The 23,065-nt window shown below is 44.0% G+C and overlaps 1 protein-coding gene across 1 annotated transcript in view; it reads right to left on the bottom strand.

Moving 5' to 3' along the window:
• Positions 1 to 23,065, bottom strand: part of CNGB1 (cyclic nucleotide gated channel subunit beta 1) — a gene marked incomplete at its 5' end in the record, with an annotated part of 43,801 nt that overhangs the window by 17,774 nt on the left and 2,962 nt on the right. Inside the window, 15 exons of the mRNA XM_081921774.1 lie at positions 1,068 to 1,184; positions 1,842 to 1,998; positions 3,490 to 3,742; positions 5,441 to 5,525; positions 9,000 to 9,132; positions 14,920 to 14,956; positions 15,437 to 15,512; positions 16,331 to 16,457; positions 16,560 to 16,593; positions 17,285 to 17,366; positions 18,211 to 18,283; positions 19,271 to 19,358; positions 19,449 to 19,638; positions 20,352 to 20,394; positions 21,380 to 21,413. Of these exons, the coding sequence (XP_081777900.1) occupies positions 1,068 to 1,184; positions 1,842 to 1,998; positions 3,490 to 3,742; positions 5,441 to 5,525; positions 9,000 to 9,132; positions 14,920 to 14,956; positions 15,437 to 15,512; positions 16,331 to 16,457; positions 16,560 to 16,593; positions 17,285 to 17,366; positions 18,211 to 18,283; positions 19,271 to 19,358; positions 19,449 to 19,638; positions 20,352 to 20,394; positions 21,380 to 21,413 (1,529 nt within the window). The remainder of the gene's footprint in view (positions 1 to 1,067; positions 1,185 to 1,841; positions 1,999 to 3,489; positions 3,743 to 5,440; positions 5,526 to 8,999; positions 9,133 to 14,919; positions 14,957 to 15,436; positions 15,513 to 16,330; positions 16,458 to 16,559; positions 16,594 to 17,284; positions 17,367 to 18,210; positions 18,284 to 19,270; positions 19,359 to 19,448; positions 19,639 to 20,351; positions 20,395 to 21,379; positions 21,414 to 23,065) is intronic.

Genomic DNA, 23,065 nt, shown 5'->3' with positions numbered 1-23,065 from the left:
CAAGCAATTTTCTCTAATATAATACAGTTTCGTATGTTGTTTTCAATAATATATGCATTTTGCGCCCTTTGCTCTAATATACACATTTTGTACATACTCATATTTTGATAGTTTTGCAAAATTCAGAGAAGTGCGGATTTAGAAGGTTCACCTCGTTTCAAATTGTGGATTATTTTGGGAATCGTGAATTAGGTACATAAATTGTGAACTGAAACCTAATTTCTCCCACATGCCAAGCTGTAGGTCTTCTCCATCTTGGTGCCCTCCAGATGTTTTAGACTACAACTCCCATCAGCCCCGGCCAGTGTGGCTATGCTCCCATCAACTTCAGCATCATATGACTGGGGTGGCTAGCTAGGACCAATAGCAGCTGTAGTTCAAAATATCTGAAGGGCACCACCAAGTTGGGATGGAGGCTATAGGCAGATGAATTATAGGTTTCTTACTGACTGGTGGGTAGCTTTTCAGTGTGGCTTGACTTTCATTCATTACATTCTTTGCTTTGCAGCCTGGAGGGCTGGAGTACACTCTAGCAAAGTCTGTCATGCAGCCTTCTCCTGCAGCCTATTATAAAATAAGGAGGATATGGCTATCAATGACTAGTAGCCATGATTGCTATGCCTCCGAATATCAGTTGCTGGAAGCTACAGGAGGGCAGAGTGTTCTGGAGGTCAGGTCCTGTTTGCCTGTTTCTCACAGAGGCATCTGATTGGCCACTGTGAGAAAACAGGATGTTGGACTAGATGGGCCATTGGCCTCATCCAGCAGGCTCTTCTTATGTTCTTAGGAACTGCTGGACACTTACAAGGGAAAGCATATCTTGCACTTTTTCTAAAAACGCTGCGCTTGTCTTGCTAACCCTACAATGTATCTGATGTTTATGGTCTGCAGACCAAACAAACTAAGCTACTACATGCTAAAGATGCAGTGAGGTCAAACTAGCTCTTGTTTGATGTAAACATACTGCAAAGATAACATGTAAGAACCCCATGTTTGCTGCCCTGACTTTCTTGGAGAAAGGGTAGAATATAAATGCCACGTATAAATGAAAGTCTCTAGTGTTGTACCAAAGTGATCCTTCTCTCTGTGGACTGGAAAGGTCCGGCCAAGCTTTGACCGGTGAGGGGCTTGGAGATGGCACTTTCAGCTCCTCCACAGTCTCCTCCTGGGAAGAGCGTGTCCTCCTGAAATGGGGGGAAAGAAAGAGGTCAGGTATTTTTTGGTACACACGATCAGAACATTCTCTCCATTTAAAAAAGTGAGTCCTAAATTTAGTCCACGCTGATAGTATCAATGTCTTGCTGTTGCTGCCTTGAAACAGCAGCTTCAGCTGTGAGATTGTCCTTGGCCCTGGTAGCTCAGCTGTGATCACAAACTAATGTTATTTGGAAGACAAAAAATTAAGATTCGGAGAACTAATAAGGTGCAAGCAGATTAAAGGTTGCCCATAAAAGGCACCCTGAGTCTTTAGAAAGAAACCACTTTAACAGAGTGCCAGACAGATTTAGGACACTTGACAGAAAAACAAAATAAACAACAAAGAAGTTAGCAACTAGTTGTTGGCCCATAAGGTAATTCAGCCTTTGCTGGCCTGTTGCCCTCTAGACATTGCAGATTTACAACTCCCATCAGCCTCAGCCAGTGGGAAAATATTGGATCAGCTCTGACATAAGCTTTAAACCCATTTATGCACCCCAGCTGTGTACCCAAAGGTATGCAAATGCTTATCCCAGGTTTGTATCCCAGTTAAAAGTCAATGCTCCTCGATAAATCAAGAATCTGCATGGATGCTAAATGACAGGTTTTTGGACTTTAGGTACTAAAACATTATGGGTGCATACCTCTTGGGAGCCTTGGCTATAACCGGTACAGCGAGGGTTTGGGGTTTCTTTGGTGGTGAGGTCTGAGCACGGCCGGCAAATACTGGCAGCCCTGAAGAGCCATTCTTGGGATTCCTATTCTTGATGTTCACAGTGGGGTATCTCCCTGATGGCCGTCCTTTGGCAAGAAAATATATGAAATGAGCCAGAAGAAAACAAGAAGACAGATAAAACCAGTGGATACATCACTAGCAGAGGCTCTTCATACCAAAATGTTCAAGATGTAGATCCTTTACTGATCAAAAGACACCTGAAACTACAACCTCCTAATTCCCAACTGTATTTTCAGACACCTTCAGTAAACATAGCCACCTCTTAAATGTCCTATCCCAGGTTTATACAGTTTCTTTTCCATGCAATTCAAATGGCCAAAGTATATAATAAATTTTGTGGGTTTTTAAAAAAATTAAAACAAAGTTTTTGTGTTATTATTTTTCATGAACCAATTCAAAATATTTTAATTTTTAATACTTTCAACTGATTGTGTTAATTGTACACTGTTCTTGTATACTGATTGTGATTACATAGTATATAATTGGTTGAAATAAAATAAATAAAATATATTTAATATTTGGAGTATAAATTCTAGTTATAATACCCTGATAAAGTAAATGTTTATATCATCTTGTTGATTCTGTGTTATCATGTTAAACTGTGTCATAGATTCATATTGATACCCTTTTGTATTTGGATAACTATCTTGTAGAACTAACAGGAATAATTAACTGGAAGGTATAAATGCATTCAGATGTACAATTATTGCTATGAAAAGTTAGGCACATTATTCAAATATGACAAGTTGTTTCAAACACCAAGAGGTTTGATTATTCCTTCCTGTAGTGATAGGAAGCACATATTACTCTTCAGAGATAATAACTTAGTGCAAACTCCAAGCAAGCTTTTATGCAATATTTTTAAATATACTGTGAATTATTATTTCTTCAAAATTAATTAACTTAGCTTCTTCAAAAAGCAGCACAGGACTATTTGCAAAAGGGCTTTCAAACATCCCCCGCACTGTGCTTTGAAGTCCCAACAATGGGACTTCAAAGCACAGTGTCACCTGATGTCACTATGGCTTTAGGGGATTGACAGGTGGACAGCCCCACCCACCTACCTCTCAAAACTGCATTCACCATGCTACACATATTAATGCTCCTTGAATTCATTTGGGACTGTTTTCAATGGTAATGGAACAACTGCCCAGTTGTGTTTGGTTTACATTTGCTTTTTATTTTTTTAAATAAAGATATGTATTTTTAAATTGGGGGGGGGGCTCCAGAGTTGGCACATAAGCATCTGGCTTGCTGGGCAGAAATGGTTCTCCACTCCTACTCTAAAAAGTATACCCAAAAGGGACAGGTCTTGCCTGCCACCTTCAATAGAGCAATTTGTGAAGCAAGGCCATTTGCAACCTTCAGCACAGCAGAGCAACTCTTGGCCTTTTCTCTTTTGATGCAAAACTGCATCACAGCTACATGTCTGGAAGTTATGGCTACTGGATGTACATGTATTGAAGCAGACACAAGAGACACACGCAGGCAGACGAAACGAAGGAAGCCTGACACACAAAGCTGCACGCACAAAGCCATGGCAAATGCTACGTTACCCTGGGTGTGAGAAGATGACCCTTCTTCCTTCAAAAAACTGGGGTTCGTCACACCAGCCTTTTGCTTTCTGGCAACAAGGACAGGGATGCGGGAGGTAGCGGCAGTGGTGGAGCGGTAGCTGGGGACGTTGGGCAGCTGCTCGGCTAGGCTGCGACGGGAGGGGGAGGAGCTAGGATGACTGAGTGGCTTGTCATGCACCAGGCGGGCTAACTCAACGTCGCGGTTTTGCTTGGACATGGTGGGGCTAGGCAGCTAGAGGCTCCAAGCAAGGGCCAAGGGGATCTGAAGCTGCAACAAAGCAAACATAAAATTACATGAGAAAAATGGTGTTGCCCAGTTCCAAACCAGCCATTTCGTATGTGTGTATGTTATACACAATCATCATTGACCACAGTATGATCTCATTTAACTCATGCAACTTCAATGATACGTGGTTGAAGGTCAGTTGGTTGAAATTCTGCAAGTTAAATTCATGCAAGGTGAAGAACTTTTCCTAGCATGGAAAGAGCTTTTAAGGCTTCCACTTTGGAGGGAACAAGGACTGCTCAGTGTGCTGCTCTGGAAGGCTAGGGATGCTCACACAGGGGAGTATACTAGTTTTTGTATACATTTGAAACCCTTAGAACTGAACCAATATGTAAGATGTGATTATATGATTATAAGTTGGGGTAGAGAACATCCTAAACCCTAGAAATTAATAAATGGTAAGATTTTGTTTATTTGGGACATGAAGGGTATATACAACCTGCAGAGGAATTCCTGGGCTGGGAAAATGACCTGGCCAAGCTAGGGTCATTAAGAAACAATAAAGTGCCATTGAGGGCCATTGGCAATGCAAGAGAACTGTCCTCCCCCCCACCCGAAGGTATGAAGACAGACAGGAGATTTGGAAAATTGTCAGGGTAACTGGGCCTTGGATTCCAGCACTGCACTGCTGTGAGGAACAAGTTCCTCTTGAGATGACCATGCTGTAACATCTGGACTCCATTTGTACTGAAGGTACAAATTTGTGGATAAATCTTATTTCTTAAAGCTACGGCAGCTTTCAACACATCTTCAATTCTCCAAAGGAGCACAGGCCCTGGTTGAGAGCCAAGACCCCTGGAATCCTGTGCACAGCTTGACAGGGATTGGGGTGGCCTGTAACAATATTGTATTTCTGAAGGTGCACAAACATGCAAATGGAGTCACTTCAGGGACAAATTTTGATGTGGCGGTTACACCACCACTCATTCCCCAAAGAGCTTGTGCAGCTTCAAGCTGTTTTACAAACTCAGTCCCCTAAAATGTTCTTTATTACCCTGTTGGACTTCTTGGTCTCTGTGACCAGCTTTGTAACAGCTGGAGATTTCATGACCATGATGCAACCTTTTTGGTTTATAATTAATTCAACATTCACATCTGTGTCTGCACACTCAAGAGTCATATGCTTGCAAAAATTGTCCAATACCAACCTTCATCAGCCCAGTGCCACCCAGATGTTTTGGACCACAAGTCCCATCATCCCTGGCCACTGGCCATACTGGGTGCAATTGACAGGAGTTGTAGCCCTAAACATCTGGAGGACATCAGGCTGGTGAAGGCTGCCTTAGGCCAAAGCTCGGTGTATGCTCACTGGAAGAGAACAGGACAGCTCTTGCCTGCTCAGAGCTTTGTGTCCACATTGCAGGCCTGCACAGAATTGGACCAGGCACATTCTATATACAGTACCTTGAGGTGTAACTAAGGCTGCTTCAGTTTCTTCCTCTTCTACCTTAATTTAAAAACAAAAAAACCACAACATTATTCTGAAGAACATTTCCTGTTTTGAAAACTCAGGTTCTGTCTTTAAACAGATTTTGTTATGTTGTGACAGTGTGCCCCTTCCCTATTTTATAAAGCCATCTTATGGGGCCATAAGACCGGGTATAAAATAGCTTTTATAAATAAATAAATAAATAACCAACCAACCTGTGGAAAAGGGCCTAAGTTAGCATCCAATTCCTCGACTTTGCCTGAAGCAGCTACCATAAAGGTGCAGCTATCAGAGGCACCCCTAAAAGGGACAAAAGAGAGACAGTCAGACAGCAATGATTAGCAAACCCTGAAGTCATATTGAAGCTAACGTGTGTTAGAAATGCCCTGGAAGAATAAGGAGAATTACAGGGCGGTTTTCCATCTGAATATTGACTATATAGGCCCAGAGCAAAGGTGGACAGTGCATGGTTCTTGGCATTTCTACTAACAAGGATGACTCTCTCCCCCTCTCAGACTACGTTCATACAATATACTTAAAGCACTATGGTACCAATCATGGCTTCCCCCCAAAAATTCTGGGAAGTGTAGTTTGTTCAGGGTGCTTGGACCTGTTAGGAGGCCTGACTTCCCCTCACAGAGCTACAGTTCCCAGAATTCTCTGGGTAGAGGGACTACCTATTAAACCACTCTGGGAACTGTTCAGTGAGGGGAATAGGAGCCTCAATGCTATTTAAACTTGTAGCATGGTGCTTCAGATATATGGTGTGAATGTGTTCCCCCCTCTCTGCCTGTCCTCCTTAGCACTGTGTCACACGCCAGCATGACAAAGAAACTGAACCCAAGACAGGCCTAGCATAGCAGATGAAGCCTGGCCTCCGCCTCCTCCTTTGTCCATGATTGCACTCTGTCCTCTCTTCTGTTTAAATGAATTGGTGCTGCTCATTCCTATGGGGAGAAAGAACAGCAAGAGGTTGTTTCCAACTAAGTTTTACTCAGAGTAGTCAACACATTCAAAAAATTAATGGAGCTAAGTTAGTAAGGTTTGTTCATTTCAATGGGTCTGCTCTGAGTAGAGAGAGCTTTGGAGGATGCAGCCCATAGTAAGGTTACCAGACGTCCCCGTTTCCTGGGGACAGTCCCCAGATTTACAAATCAGTCTCCATACAAAATCCATTGAAGTTGAAAAGTGTCCCCAGATTCACTGAAAAAAAATCTGGTAACCTTAGCATAGCATTTGTTGACACTGCTGTAGTGAGGACAAAACCTGCCCACCCTCCATGGGCTGCAATGTGTCTCTGTCCACAGCATATACAGAGGCTCATTGCACACACTCAGCAGTCCAAAGAATATGCAAGCTCTTTCTCGGCGTATCCCCACCCCTCACAAAGCAGGCACATTGCCAGTAAACAAAACATGCGCCCTGCTGACTCCCTCAGCCAAAGCATCATTCCTTTCCACAGGGTCTGATTGCACCAACAAAACACATTAAATCAAATTTGCTCAAACAAAACACTGAGGTTTACAGTTGCGTTCATTAAGGTACTATCTCTCATTCACCGTTTGCAATTCTTTCCTCCACAAGCATGTATAGAGGCACCTGCAACTCAATACAATACCTCATGCAACTGATGAAGTGGAATGTAGTGTACACCGAAAGCTTGTGCCATAATAATTTTGTTGGCGTTTAGTGCCAAAAGATTCCTTGTTGGTTTTGCAACAAGAGGCAAACACAGCGACCTTTCTAAAAATCTTTAACTTATTCCCTCATTTTTTTGCCTTTGGACCCCTCAGAAATATTTTGCAAAAGAAAAAAACAAACCCAAAACTCACCTTTTCAAACCATGTTTCCCCTGAGCGTATAGCACGTCAAGCCATGCTTATATTCAGCCCTGTGATGCTCTGCTAATCTTGAAAGCCTTCTCTTAATTAATGTATTTTTCAAATAACTGGCAACCGCTCCAAGATTGAGACTTTTGACTCTTTCCTGTGTCTGCTTTGCCTTCAGTTTACATGCAGATCCTATTTCCTGTTAACTAGACTGAGCTGTCATAGCCGGCTCCCGAAGATATCCCCCCTCCCTGCTTCAACAGAGGAACATTGAGGGACCAAAGGGATGCTGTTGCTAGGAGAAGCTGAGCAGTTGCCAGGGAGGAAAACGGGTCACAGCCTGGTTACTAGGCACCACACATAATAGGCAAGCCCTTGAATGTACTTTGCTAATAGAAGCCTCCATCTGATGAGGGAGCACAGAAAAATAAGCCTTTCAAGTTTGTTGCAGATCTAAGGCTGCTTAAAGACTAATTATTTTATTGTCTAGTCCACACATGATAAATCTAGCATTTATCATGAGACGAATGCCAGTGTGGCATAGCAGCTAGAGTGTTGGGCTAGGACCGGGGAGACCAGGGTTAAAATTTCCACTCTGCCATGAAGCTCACTGCCAGTCAACCTACTCCACCTTACAGGGTTGTTGTGCAGAGGAAAGGATATAAATTTAATAAATAAAATGTATCCTTCTGTCAGAATTTGACCTTTTAATTTGATCACTGATAGTTGCCTTTTAACAGAGTTCTGCTAAAGAAGGAAAAGCTACCTTCCTATCAATTATGCATCTGGTACAGCAGCTTTTCCTTCCTTTGGAAAAAAAACTGGTCAGTTTCATGACATGGGCTGTGTGCACTCTGTACCTACAAAGCCCATTCCAAGCACATTCTTTCCCTGAAATAATTCTGGGCATGGTAGCTTACCCCTCACAGAGCTACAATTCCCAGCAAACTACAGTGCCCATAATTATTTGAGGGAAAGGATGTGCTTGGAATGGGCTTTAAAGCTATAATGTGTACGCAACCATGATCTCCGTGCTCAGGAACAGGCCAGAGTTTTTGGCTGCCAACTCTGAACACAGAGACAGGTTTTGACTGAGTGATCTGACCACATCTGCATTAAGTTATATGAGGATAAAGGGATGGATCAAGTGAATGAAAACCCTTGTGTTTATGTTTTAGCAGAGGGATGGAGGTCATGCTGTCCTCCAGGTACTGTTAGACTCCAACTCCCATCAACTGCAACCAACATGGCCAGTGGATAAGGGTGATAGGAGTTGTAGTCCAACAACATCTGAGAGGAGACAGCAGAAGATGCTGTCCTGTCTCCAGCACTGAAGTATGAAGTACTGAAGCCTTGTTTCACTTTTGTGTAGGAAACAGGAGACATTTTATCTTTTGCCTCAAGAAAATATACTGAACTGTCCTGTCTCTTTCCCTCATCACAAAGGAAACATCGGTTATGGGGAGGGTCTGCACATTGAAAGAAATAGCAAAGCAGAGCTTTGAACATGCAATGTACAGAGCAATGTAGCAAATCACAATCTAAAGGGCAGTTCAGAGACAGCGCAAGCTGTGCCTTTATGTTTAGAGGAAGGGCAAAGAAGAATCAATGGCCTTTGTTTGAATTCAGGACCTTTGTGGCAGAGAGAGGTCCTCTGAGTGCCTTAACATCTCTATTCTGTTACCAATGTTAACATGTCCGGGAAACCTCTGGTGTATGGCAACTCATGTCAGCAAATTCCCTTAAAATGGGCTCAAAAACTTTTTTCGAGATTTTGCAAAAAAAAAAACAACCCCAAAAAACCCCAGCTCAACAACTTTGCCCAAAAAACAACTCAGCAACTTTTGTGTCCAGATTTTCACTTTTTGAAATATGGCAACCTTAGTTACCAAGTTATACAGCAACAGATATTCTTCCTCCTAATTCCCCTGCTTTGGCTTCCTACCTCTGCTTTGGGGGGCTGGGAGGTGCCCCCACAGTCCACTCAGCTGTGCCACACCAACACATCGCTTCCTCTTGGATTTCATGGTCTTCCACCAAGAATTCCACATGGCTCTGTCTTGTGGGAAAGGTGCAGGCTGAAATAAAATGGTGAAGGCATCAGGTTAGGGACCACTGGGCAAGAAGAGCCATCTAATTATTTATAGGCACAGATGCTAAGTGGCAAAGCCCAAATGGGATCACCTTATTACTATTCATTGTGTCCCTCTTCGGTAGGCAGCGATTCTGTCCTCTTCAGACACAAAACTTCTCAAGTTGTTGACTTGGTTCTGGCAAATGTTTCCCCCCCCCCCCCAGATAATTTTAAGTTATCCCATGTGCCCCAAGCAGGACTCCAAAGCCAGAAGGAAGTCAGCAGCTGGGTGCGTGGCAGAATTGGCAGGCACTTGCGAAAATTGAAGCACATCTCCCTTCACCTTTCTCTGGCAACGCCTCCTCCTGTGCATTCTCTCATGAAACATGAATTTGGGATATGCATTTGCTGAGATATCAGGCAGTTCCACACATGGGGTGGCTTCAGTTTCTACATACTCAGCACTTGCGGAAACAACACACGAGCCAAAATGCAAACTTTTCTGAATTTTGTAGGTATAGATCTCTAACCGAAAAAATCCATACAAAACTGGGTATCTCAGGGCAAAGTGTGCATAAAAATGTGTATGTATATTTGTGAAAATAATGTAGCAGGGGAAACTGCTTGCAGAAATATTAAGCAAAATTGCCCACAGGAGTGTCAGTGGTGGCAGCTGGTGCCCTTTGGGATTGATAGGGTAGAAGGCAGGGAGACCAACAGTAGGTGGCGCCAGAGCCAGTGACAGACTGATCTAATTCTAGTTTTGTCCTCCTCCTTCCTGCTGAGCTCTATAAAGGCAAAACTGAGACCAAAGAGGAGGAAGCTGATAGGCGGCAGCACTCCTTGGACCAGTTGCAAGTAAGAAGGTTGGCAAGTGGGGTCTGGCTGAGAGCAGAGTGATATTGGCGGGGCAGTGCCCCATGTGCCCTAATGGACCAGCTTCCACGGAGGAAGGCATATAATATGAGAAATGCACTGATTAATTGTCGTGATGACTTTAAAAACTAAACAAAAAACATAAACTGATGTGAAAATATGGCAAACTGAATTTAAGACTGGAAAAATCAGAAACTGGCAGATTAATCCATTCCTTGTTCCCCTTGAAGTGGAGGAATCTGGCATGTTGCTTACTGGTCCCCAAGCAGGACAGTCAGATAGAGCCAGTGGGGAGATCAGAGAGTTTGTTTCTGCTTTGCTTTGGATTGTGAAAGGAGGGAGCCTGGGGTGGGGGTGGGCTATATTCTTGTAATTTTAAGGTGGACTTACATTCCGGGAGAAAAGTGACTGTAGCACTAGTGAGACCCACATGCCCCCAGACATCTTCATTTGCCCTGGGCTCTATAAGTAAAACAGGGCTGGCCGTATTCCCTTCTGGGGACCCACATGCCAATGGTGGACAAGAGCAGAGGCAAAAGACGACACAGTAATGTATGTAAATTTTGTCTTCGAATAGCAGTCTGGTTTCTACTCTCTTTCTGCACACACCACTCAATCCTCCACACAGACAGGCAAGAGGCATGATTGTTGTTCAATAACAACCTGGTGAAAAACACACACATGGAGTCCTATGAACTGGATAAGAGAGGAGTGGAGAGCACTTTTGGCCCCTGGACGTGAGGCTTCCTATCCCTCAAGCAAAGAAGAAAAGCAGCAGCTCTTCCCACCAGATGGGGGCAAAAGGAGAGAAGTCGGCAGTTGCAACTAATCTCATTGTGAGGGACCATGAAGTTTACTGGGCCATAGTGAGCCAGTTACTCCCTTGCAGCCTAACCCACTTATTGGGTTGTTGTGAGGAGGACAAAATGAACACAAGGGTAAACCATGTGCACTGCTCTGAATTCCTTGAGGAATGACTGGGATAATATATACTGTTGGGGGCAGTATTGTTTTTGTTTCATGTTATGGTATGTATTTTTGTGTTTTTATCTTGTAAACCACCCTGTGATCTTTGGATTAAGGGGAGGGGGTTTAGAATTTTAATAAATAATGATATCTTGTGTAGTTTCTAATAAGTTCAGAAGGACAATAGTGTTCACCTGTTGCTAGTCTGGAATTCAGAAAGAGAAACCAGGTTGTTGTATAAAAGTCAGTGATATGCACATCAGGTGGGCTTGATGAACTGTCTTGAGTTACTCATCTACAAAGGGAACATTTTTCTGCTTTTAATTTGTGACAGATTGTTTGGATAGTCTAGTAGATAGCTCTGGGGAGGTCATGGTACATGTTGAAACCATTGACATGTGTGGTCCTGAAAATAAAATCTAGATCGCTAGGTAGGGGGCTGAAAGCCTAAACTTTCATGGTAGCTTTCTCTGTTCTATTGACCTCTTCATCAGAGAACTGGTGAAAACTTCCATTAAGGCTGCTTCCTCCTGAGAAGCATCCAAACACTGATTGCTTCTCTGCTGTAAGCTCCAGGTGGGATTGCAATTGATTTTGAGGGATATTGCACTTTTTCTGATTGTAGGGCTGAGGGCACAAAGACCTGTGCAGATTGTGCTGGGCTTCCATTCTTATAAACATCCAATTTTCTATGTAAGTAAGCAAGTAGTAAGAAAGAAAGAAAAGAGATGGAAGCAGCGTTGGGAAAAGGCTGATTGCAAATTGTTGTTCACATCATCCACTGGGCCCCAATAAAACATGACTTGAACAATCAATTTCACATGAAACACCCAGCATGAAAGCCTTAGGAGATGGCTGGCCTCTGCTGCTTCAGTTTAATATTAATCTGATGGGTTTTGTGGTGTTTCTATTAACACTGTGTACATTAATTAAGATGTTATGGTTGGATTGTGTTTTAAATAATAGTTTTAGCTTTGTAAATTGACCAAAAGGTGATCTAAAAAACCCCAACTAGTAAAGCTATAATGTCCTGATAGAAGAAGAGACAGAAATACTTTGTCTACATGAGAGAGCTACTCAAAGAAAAATATTGGGTGAGTTGTAGCTTTTCTCATTTCCCGGCTTTGCCATATATATTCCTGAATGCAATAAAAGACTATTTTCTGACTATTTTGGAGGAGAAACACTACTGGATCAAGAAACAAAGTGGATGAAGGACATGGGGAATACAAAAATATAAAAAACAGGCCTCCCCAGTCCAAGTCTCTGACCTCCCAATGCCAAATCCAAAATGTGTTGCCATCCTTTACCTTTCTCCTACCTTTGATTCAACCAGTCTTGCCTTCCCCAACCTGGTGCTTGGCCTACAACAGCCATCAGCCGCAGACAGTGTGCACACTGGTTGAGGCTGAAGGGCATTGTGGTCCAAAACATCTAGAGGGCACCAAGTTGGGGAAGGCAACATGGGAGCAGTTCTTGCTGACTAGTGAAGCCTATTTGGTTAAAATGCTTCCATCAGGAATGTTGTCCTGGAAACTAAGGATACTGTCAGGTCCCTCCCATAAAGCAAGCTTATTTTCTCCTGCTCCGGATGGTAGGACCCAAACCAATGAACTGAAGTTGCAAGAAAGGGGATTCCAACTAAACATCAGGAAGAACTTTCTGGCGGTCAGAGCTGTTTGACAGTGGAACAGACTCCCACAGAAGGTGGACTCTCCTTCATTGGAAGTTTTTAAGCAGACATTGGACGGTCATCTGACATGGATGCTTTAGTTGAGATTGTGGCCTTGCAGGGGGTTGGATTAGATGACCCTCAGGGTCCCTTCCAACTCTACAATTCAATGTTTTCTATGATTTTCACATAGGACACTGCTTTTTCTTTCATGACCAGCTAAGCAATAAGGCTACCTCCACCTCATGTTCAGATTGCTCTTTTAAAAGCTAGTCTTTATTTAATTTAGAAAAAAAAGTAAAACGTGCAAAGTCTTTTCTTCCTGATGCATTAGAAATTCAGGCTGGTTTCATTTTTTGGAAAAGGAAGTCTTCAAATCTTCAGTGTCCCTTTGTTTCAGAGGCACTTAAGCCCCTTTGCTCCCTGAAACAAAAGGAGAAGAAGTTAAAGGAAGAATTTGGACGGGGAGGGGGGGTTGGAAGGGGTCTGATGTTTTCCCAGCCTCACTGGGAACATAAACCCATTTGAAATGCTGCAAAACACAACAAAAACCCTTAGCTTCCCCCTCCCAAGAGCAATTCCAGTTCTTGGTGGGTTACCTGTACCCCCTTCCCCAGGCTCTGCTACCCTCCCTTCCAGAGTGCTTTTCACTAACTCACTTGTTTCCTTGACCTGTGAAAATGTCTCTTGTTTGCCAGTATAGAGGATGGAGAGATGTGTGTGGGAGTAGAGAAACCTGACTTTTCACCTAGTTTTGCCTCTGGCCTCATCCACCATTAGCATGTGGCCCCTGGAAGGTGACCAACAAATATTGTGTCCCTTGGTTCCCTAAACTTGAGAACAATTTATACATATATAGATATATGGTATTACCCTTCTCCATGCCCACAGAAATGCACTGGAGCTCAGCACCCAGGCCAGTGAGCAACATGCTAAAATCATATTAACAGGAAGCTTGCTAGACAGCCACTGAAATTGGTTTGGATCCTCCAATCCCTGACCTGCGAAGCACAGAAGGCTTGTCATCCTGCAGAGGGCTGGAGAGGTAGTCTAACATTCGATTCAAGCCATACAATTGCATGCCCCCTTCCAACCTGGTCATAGAAATAAACTAGTAGAGGTGCTGAGCAAACAATTATCCATGGCAAACATCAAGAGCTGCAGTTATCAGCAGCATGGAAAAGCACCCACCCACCACAAAGTCCCCGGGATGCTAACTGAACTTCCTCATACAAGGCACCATTCAGAAACATTCATTCAGCACTCACCAAATGTCATTACAGTAGCCTTCTTTAACCTGGTGTCCTCCAGTTGTTTTGAACTACAATTCCCATCACTTGTTGAGGGTGTGGGATGTAATCCACTGGGAGCAGTCAAATGCAACATTCCTTGTTTTCCTAGAGTGGACATGCAAGGGAATGTTTGGTCCAGCCAGTTGAAACTTCCTGTTCCTCCTGGCCTGGAGCATCCTTCCTTGCATGTGACTAGTGGGTGGGCGTGACCTTTCCAGACCTGTAAAAGGACAAGGCATGCTGCCACTCTCCCTCTTTTCCATCTTCTTTTCATCCTTTGAACTTCCTGGAATGAGCTGCTGGCTGCCAGCCAAGCAGTCCCTCAGGTCATCCTCCTTATGGGGTAAACCTGTTTTTATAAGTTTGTAACTTTAAGCCTAAAGCGTGCCTTCAGGGATCACACTGTGCTCTGCCTGATTGTGAGTAAACTTTCTTTTTATTGCTTATGAATAACTGTGGTGTCTTTATACTTTTAGGAGGGATTCAAGGTGTCTCACCAGGAAAATATTAGAACACATTTCAATCTGGACAAGCCAGACTGAATTGCGTATTATCTTAAAGTCACACGAGTTTGCAGCTAGTTTTCTGCTGTGCACGAGAAGGGGAAAGTAAACTCTGCTAAGTAAAGGAACTTGCTAGTGCAAGTTAGGAAGGATATTAATAAACAGTATATCCTCTCCTGCCACCCTGAACATTCCCACAGAGGGCATGGATGTATGATGCTGGGTATGAAGGAAAGATTTGGCCCAAAACATCCAGAGGGCACCAGGTTGACAAAGATCTGCCTCGCACATAATAAGGGGGCATTCAAAGGAACTTCTCCCTGATATCTGCAAAGGTAAGTTTAACTGTTAAGGTGCATCATAAATGAAGCTCCTTGGATCTGAGGGGTAGAAGCCCACCTGCGACCAACCCTCTGAGAAGAAATGGCTAAGAAAAGCTGCCACCTAAACAGCACCATGGGAAATGACTCATTATGACTTACTTGCTTGTCCTGGGCCCAGGTCTGCAGCTTCTGCACTCTGTTGGGAAGAGAAAAGAAAGTGTGATGTCAAGGGGCAAGTTCTGTTGTCTCATATCTGCCTGCTCCATCAGCTCCTAAAAGAGGTTCAAAACCATCCTCTCTCAAGTCTGGTGTAGTATGTCAGACTACAACACTGAGAGACCAGGGCTGAAAGCTCCACTTGGCTATGAAGCTCACTGGGTGACCTTGGGCCAGTCACCACCCCTCAGCATAATATACCTCACAAGTGGTTAAGAGAGTAAAATTGGGAGGGGCAGAACCCATTACCCCCTAAATCATCTCTATAAAAAGTCATCCTAAATTAATGTAATCTCCAAAATTGATATCCTGCTCAGTAACTCAGATCACCACTGAATTTAATTCCACCCCCATTTCATTTTACCTACCCAGAATGATTTGGGACAGCACTGGAGAAGCAAAGAAGAAACTGGTCCACCAGTGGAACATTAAAAAGGGTACCCAATAGACCCTTCCTCACCTGTCCATCTTCCTTCACTTTGGTGACAGGCTGTGGCATCACTTTCTCCAGTCCCTGAACAAACCAGTCAATAACACTGTTGGTCAGAAGAAGATCCTTATTAGAACCACACTCACAATTTGGGGGGGACTAACAGCTCTCTGAAGAGCCCTTGCAACAGACCCAACACCTCCGAGGAATATGTCAACTGACACTCAGCCAGTAGGAGACACATCCAAGTCCAGAATCTCAGGGCCTCAGTCATGAAGTCTTCTCTTCTTCAGTGAGGTGACCCGACAAAGCCGAAACATAAGAGCATAAGATGGGTCTGCTGGATGAGACCAATGGCCCATCTAGTCCAGCATCCTGATCTCACAGTGGTCCATCAGATGCTTCTGAGAAACCCTCAAGCAGAACATGAGCACACAGGCACTCTCCTGGGTTTCCAGCAACTGGTATTCAGAAATATATACTGCCTCTGACAGTAGATAAGTAGCCTTATCCTCCATGAATTTATCAAATCCTCTTTTAAAGCCATCCAAATTGGTGGCCATCACTGCCCCCTGTGGAAGTGAGTTCCATAGTTTAACTGTGTGGTGTGTGAAGAAGCACTTTCTTTTATCTGCCCTGAATTGTCAAACATTCAGCTTCACATAATTCTAGAGTTATGAGAGAAGGAGGAAAACTTCCCTCTATCCGTTTTCCCCAGGTCGTACATCATTTTCTAAACTTCTATCATGTCACCTCTTCCCCTAAAGTAAAAAGCCCCAAACACTGCAACTTTTCTTCATAGGCGAGTTGCTTCATCCTCTTTGATTATTTTGGTTGCCTTTTCCCGAACGTTTTCCAAATCTGTTTATAAGCACCTGAATTGCTGGTTCCAACTGCCCAAGCAAGGCTGCTCTGCACACTGACCTGGTCCCATCACCGCCAAGTGTTCGAGGAAAGAGAGAGAGGCTCCGAGTGGACAGGGTGTCAGTCGAGGCCCGGTGCTTCATCCCTGGTTCACTGAGAGGGCTGGCAGGTAAACTCCCTTTCTGTGCTGTGAGGGGGTGGGAGGGGGAGAGTTGGAGAATGAAGTTAGCATCCTTCCTCCAAGAGCCTGCAGCCAAATCACTAGGGCACCCCAAAGCCAGTCACTCACCCCGTTGTGCAGCCTGGTCTCCTGGGGTCCATTCCTGGTAGCACAAATGGAGAGAAAGCAAAAAGAGGAGCCTGTATTATGAATGCCAGCTCTGCTCCCTCAAAGGCTTTCACAAAGGAGTAGAAAAAGGCTGCAAGTGGCAGGTAGGGAGGAGCCTGCAGTTCAGAGAAAAGCATCCTTCATCCAAAGATCACAGGGCAGTTCACAACGTAAAAAGACAAAATGAGAACCCCAAATGCATAAAACAAAAACAAGCCAATAGTCACCTTCCCACAAACACATTTGAAAGTCCATTGAATGCTTATCAGGCAAAAACCTTGTTATAGAGAAATGTTTTTGCCTGGCATCTAAAGATATGTAATGAAGGTACCAGGAGAGCCTCCTTATAAAATTAAAAACCTATAGGTATAAATTCAAACGAATTAATGAATTCTACAGCATTTGGGAGCTTCTGCAACAATTCAGCCCAGCTTAGTTATTTTGTGCAGCCCAAGAGACTGAAAGCAAACTTCATTATATTCTATTTTTTAGAGAAAAAAACACTATCACACACACCAACCTGAGGAAGAGTTTTGTGTACGTCAAAATCTCACACACCACCTTGTGAGCCTTGGGTGGTCGCAGCAAAGTATTATTTTGCAGTCTCCGTGAATTTTGTTTAAATGGAATAACACTGTTGCCTTTTATCTGTTTTCCTATTTGTTCTGTGTCTTGTCTGCACATACCTCCATCTTTTTCATGTTTTCAGGTTGAGGCATCATTTTCCCAAATCCTTCCCAAATCCAAGTGATCACTTTTTTCCCACCACTTCAAAGAAAGAGATAAAGAGAAAAGGGACACATGATTAGGATTGTTCATCTTACTAGTCCACAATAAAACAGTCATCACAGCTACAGCAAGACACATTTAGAGAGAGTGTTTTTGTGTGTGTGTCCACATTATAGAACTAAAAGGAATACACAAAGAAGATTCCCTCCTGTGGTTCCATTCATTCTGTTTCTGTGGGAAATTGCAGTCAAACATTGCACGAGTGCTAGTTAGTACATAGATAAACAACAACAACAACAACAACAACAAAACAACAACAACATATTATTTATACCCCGCCCATCTGGCTGGGCCTTCCCAGCCACTCTGGGCGGCTTCCATAGAAACCAAAAATACAGTAAAATATCACACGTTAAAAACTTCCCTGAACAGGGCTGCCTTAAGATGTCTTCTGAATGTCAGGTAGTTGTTTATCACTTTGACATCTGATGGGAGGGCGTTCCACAGGGCAGGCGCCACTACCAAGAAGGCCCTCTGCCTGGTTCCCTGTACCTTTGCTTCTTGCAATGAGGGAACCGCCAGAAAGCCCTCGGTGCTGGACCTCAGCTTCCGGGCAGAATTATGGGGGTGGAGACGCTCCTTCAGGTATACTGGGCCGAGGCCGTAGATTAAGATCATAGAGCATTTCTGTGCATTCCCAGCAAAGTGGCGGCATAGCTAAAGGTGCATAAATGGCACTCCAAACTGCTCCTTCAGGGAGGGGTTCCTACTAAGAAGCTTCATCTTCAGACTCTCCACCTTGAAATTTCTACTTCTGTATAATGTTTTTAGGAGTCAAGCACAGGCAAAGTTCAAAATACCTGGTGGGTTTGGGAAAACTTACATTTTATCAGGGGCGTTGTTGTCTGAGCTGTAGTACAGTTCATTCTGCTCCTCTTCTTCATCAATCACAGAGACTGGTGGAAGTAGGAGAAATGAGAGAGAGAACAGGGGATTGGAAAAGAAGATACTTTCGCCCCGTCTGCTGGAAAGGGCCAGGTTATCATTTCTATAACCTTCGTATCAGATAACTCTTTTTGCACTTCTCTTCCATCAGTGTATTTTGCTGTATTTTGTTGTTGTTGCTATTGGTTTTAAATTATGTTTGTACACTGCGTAGATATATTTTTATTCGCATCTTACTATAGAAAGAAATAAAGCAAAATTAAAAATAATAAGTCTTCCTTTCCCTGGTCCTTAATGTTAGGGGAAGACATTCATCATGACATTTTGTGTGTGTGTGTGGGGGGGGTGATTAAACATTCCCTTTCCTGTTGCTGCAATCCTACCCAGTGTCCAGTTTAAGGAGGATTCTTAAATCGTTGACTTAATGACAGGAGCTGCTGTGAATACCTGAGGGACAGAGAAGAGGAACTCTGCGGAGTATTAAAGATATGAGAAACTGCACAGCTATGATTGAATAGGGGGCCTCTCATGCTGGTCAATTATTTACAGGCAACTTACCCCTCTATGGGGGCGGGTGGCACTGTGGTCTAAACCGCTGAGCCTCTTGGGCCTGCCGATCAGAAGGTCGGCGGTTCAAATCCCCGCGAAGGGGTGAGCTCCCATTGCTCGGTCCCAGCTCCTGCCAACCTAGCAGTTCGAGAACATGCCAAAAAGTGCAAGTAGATAAATAGGCACCACTCCGGTGGGAAGGTAAACAGCGTTTCCGTGCGCTGCTCTGGTTTTGGTGTTCCTTTGCACCAGAAGCGGCTTAGTCATGCTGGCCACATGACCCGGAAAACTGTCTGTGGACAAATGCCAGCTCCCTCGGCCTGTAAAGTGAGATGAGCGCCGCAACCCCGGAGTCGTCTGCGACTGGACTTAACTGTCAGGGGTCCCTTTACCTTTACCTTTACCCCTCTATACATCATGTCAGGGAACAAACTTCAGTGCCCACTCACAGGTGGGGGACGCACAAACACACACAAGCACTTTACCTATTTCTTCCTCTTCTTCCTCTTTCTCCTCCTCTATGCTCTGGACTTCTGTCTGAACACAGACCAAAAAAATAAATTTCACCATTGGAAACATTTCAGGATGAAAGCAAGACTGCCATCAAACTGGATCACCCTTACTCACCACGTCTGGGATATCAATGCTGGCTTCAAAGCTCTTGGCAGCCTCTTGCAGCATGACAGGAGAGTTCTGTGCTGGCTGTGGCATCACCTTCTCCAGGCCCTGAGATATCCAGGAGAGGACTCCTCGGCCAGGGCTGCAAAGGAGGAGGAGGAGGACTGGGGTGGACAAAGAAGCTTCCTTCCTTCCAGACCTTAACAGCAGAAGCAGAGCCAAGACCTTTCCCCACCCAGAAGGCAGCTAGCTGCAAGGAATGGGGTCCCCCCCCCCATTATCACCCCAAACATATACACAGAACCACCCAGTCATTTAAGGGTGCTATTCAGATGAGCACACCCTGAATTGCAGAAAGCAGGGCCTTTGATTCAGCTGCCACATGGGAAGGAGGGCAGGTGTTGAAAAGGCTGAGAAAGGAATTAAGCTCCCCATCCCATCGTTCCCAGATCTTGCTTCTCACCCATGCTAGAGTTCCCAACATATGTGAGTATAGCCAGATCACAAACTCAGCGTGTGGATCTTAACTGCTGGCTCCTGGAACTATGGTTCTGTAACAAATACTAGGGGCATTTTGGTCTGTAATGCAGATATGAAACTTGCCTTTGGTCTGTCTTCTGCCTTAACAGTCCTCCTCATCTTGCCCAAAGTGGTGACTTGAGGGTCTAAAATCAATGCATCTCTACAAGGGGGCAGTTCTGGAGACCCCTGAAGGCCTCACTTTGTACAGTTTGCCACCATCCTCTGAGTAAACCACCTTAAAAAGGAGCCTTTCGGTGTGTGCTAGAAAGCTTCAGACAGATGACTCCTTCCCATACTATTCCTTTTAGCCGCAATTCAGAATAAGGAACCCAGATGGAAACAGGGTACATGTGTAAAATAAGGGGGAGAGAAACAAAGAATGGCAGGTACCTGTCTGTTGTTGAGACAGAATCACGAGCATTTTCTTTGAACCCTAAATGGAGGAAAAGCCAAGCTATAAGCTAAAATTATCCTTGGGTGCTACTTGCATTTCCAGGAGCATATAAGATTTCTCTGGATCACATTTACAGCCACAGAAGATTTTTTGGGTGATGCCCCCATGATACCTCCTTAAGGGACAGGGTTGCATTTTTGCAACTTTTCAAGAGAGATCCTGAAGTTTGGAAATGTGCACCGAGGTTCCACAGCACCCCTCTCCTCTACTGCCATCCTTGCACACTGCCCGTACTTTTAATGTTCAAGGATGCGCCTGAAAATGTTGGCGGCACAAGAGGTAGTTACGATGGCCAACAGTGCAGAATTGTGAAGGGGTGTATGGTCAAGGAGAAGGTAACAACCCAAAAAATAGTGTGGGGGCCCCAGACTCATTCTAACTCCCTCCCACTTTGCAAGCCTTCTGGAGGCAGAGTCAAGCCATGAAGGTAGATTCTAAGCAAACAAGGAAATGCATTTGCAGTTTCATTTGCAGAGATGTCATCCAAAAGCAGTAGCTGCTGGAACCCACCTGTAGGTCACCTGTCAGTAATTTGCAGGAGGGATTCAAAGGCATACCAGAAACATAGATTTGTGCCATCCTAGTGGATTAGAGCTCTCCACTCACCCTCCCACGACAAATCTACTAACAAAATAGGACTTCTTGCAGTTTGGGAAGTGCCAGGGACATTTACTGAAGTATGTGGTCAGCAAATTATTAATGGGAAGATACCGTATGTAAACACCCTGCAAGTGAACCAGGCTGAATGCTCCTTGTCATATAACTGCCCTGGAAGCAAATCAGAATGAACACTCAGTAAGGGCAGGACATCTGCATAAGCTTTGCACTAGCAAATCAAAATGAATGGTGAATAAAGAGGCTGTCAGAAGGAGCATTGAGAGATTGTAATCCAAACTCTGCCTTGTCTCCAGGACTTATACACATGTACTCTTCTTTCCCCTCCCCATCACCCCCAAGTTATTACCTTCTGCAGCACTCCTGGGACTTTTTTCTGTCAGCTTGAGGATTCACAAGAGAGAAGAAACCACAATCAGAGAACAACTCTCAGGCAGTGAAATAGCACCCAGAGGGTAGTAGAGAAGATCAGCCAGAAGCATCTTGCTCAAGCCCAACCAGTTAGTTCTCTTCTGCCTACTTGATGAGCAGACCATCTCATCTTAAATATCAGCCTTTGGACGAGGGCTCAAAGCCCTCCACACACCTTTCTGTAATTTCTTTCACTGTGTTGCTGTATAAATCATGGACTCGGGGATGAGAGAGGGGAGGGCTGTCCTAAGATTGGCCACTGTGAGCACACCTTACTAGACTTGGTGGGCCATTGGTCTGATCCAGCAGGCTCTTATCATAGTCTTAAGGGCTGGCAGCATATTACACTGCAGCCAGGTGTATCACATTAGCTCAGCCAGTCCCCCCCCCCAGATGTTTCAAGCTACAACTCTCATCAGCCCCAGCCAGCAAAGCCAAACTTCCACCAGCCCAAGCATCGTACAGCTGTGCTGGCTGGGGTTGGTGAGAGTTGTAGAGTCTGAAACCTCTGGAGTGCACCATGTTGGGGAAGGAAGGCTGCCTTGGACAATTGCATTTGCTGCAAAAGCTGCAGCTGTCCTAACAAAGTGAAAAGTAGCCTGGAAGCAACATCAGCTCTTCAACCCTCTGCAGACCTGCCAACATTTTCTCAGTTGTAAACAGGGACATGCTTGTAACACCATCCTCCTAAGCATCTCTGCTAAACACACACAGCCTCCAATCTACACTACATGCTGTGCAAGACTCAACTCTGCCACCTGCTGCATTTGTGTACACAATTAGTTTGATTGAAAAGCCCAAGCACAGCAGGGTGAGTTAAGCTCATTTTATAAATGGTGCAGAAGGTGAGCATAGCACACTCCAGTTGTGTGCTCTTGTTTTAATTTTATTCTTTAAATAATTTTCATTTATTACAATAAATGTAATAATTTTATATTACAAGCATATAGCACAACATCTCTAATCCTTCTCTGCCACACCTCTCATCAGGTACCAGGTTATACATTAATGTAACTGTTTCTTTATCAATTCATACAGATTATCCAAACCTTGTGTGAGGGGACAGCACATAAATCATCTTATATGTCACAGATAGGAAACATTTTTTTTTAAAAAAAGAGTGTAGTTCAGACCATACTGTTCACACTAAACATATCTGCAACAATGCTCTGTAGAGCTTTTATTTAAGACCATTATCAATTGTGTATTGAATAGATTGCCACGTGGTAAAAGATTTGTCCTGTGTGTTTTTTCTTCTATTCCTTTTATCACTTTTCAGTGGCCAAACACTTTTGTTCTGTAAATTAAGGATAGTTGTTGTTGTTCTTGTTTTCATAAAGCACATCAGATCGCACCTGAAAGCACATCCCAACGTGTGATCATCTCTGCTGCTGATCCATTCTCAGTTGTCCTGTAGTAATCTGAGTAGTAAACCTCACCTCATTCTCACCACGCCATTCCCACTGCTGGCCCTTAAGATCAAGCTTGTGTTTGCCAAGGTAGAATATGACATGTCAAAAGTCCATGGAATTAGTATGGTCCAGGACTGGCCCAAGACATTTTGGCACCTGAGGCGGATGCCAAAATTGCGCCTCCCACCCATTCCTACCAGGGAAGAAATGTG

The sequence above is a fragment of the Podarcis melisellensis genome (genome assembly GCF_964234715.1).
Source record: "Podarcis melisellensis genome assembly, chromosome: 8".
NCBI classification, from domain to species: domain Eukaryota; kingdom Metazoa; phylum Chordata; class Lepidosauria; order Squamata; family Lacertidae; genus Podarcis; species Podarcis melisellensis.
Note: the sequence above shows the minus strand (reverse complement) of the source record. Positions and strands in the feature narration are given on the sequence as shown.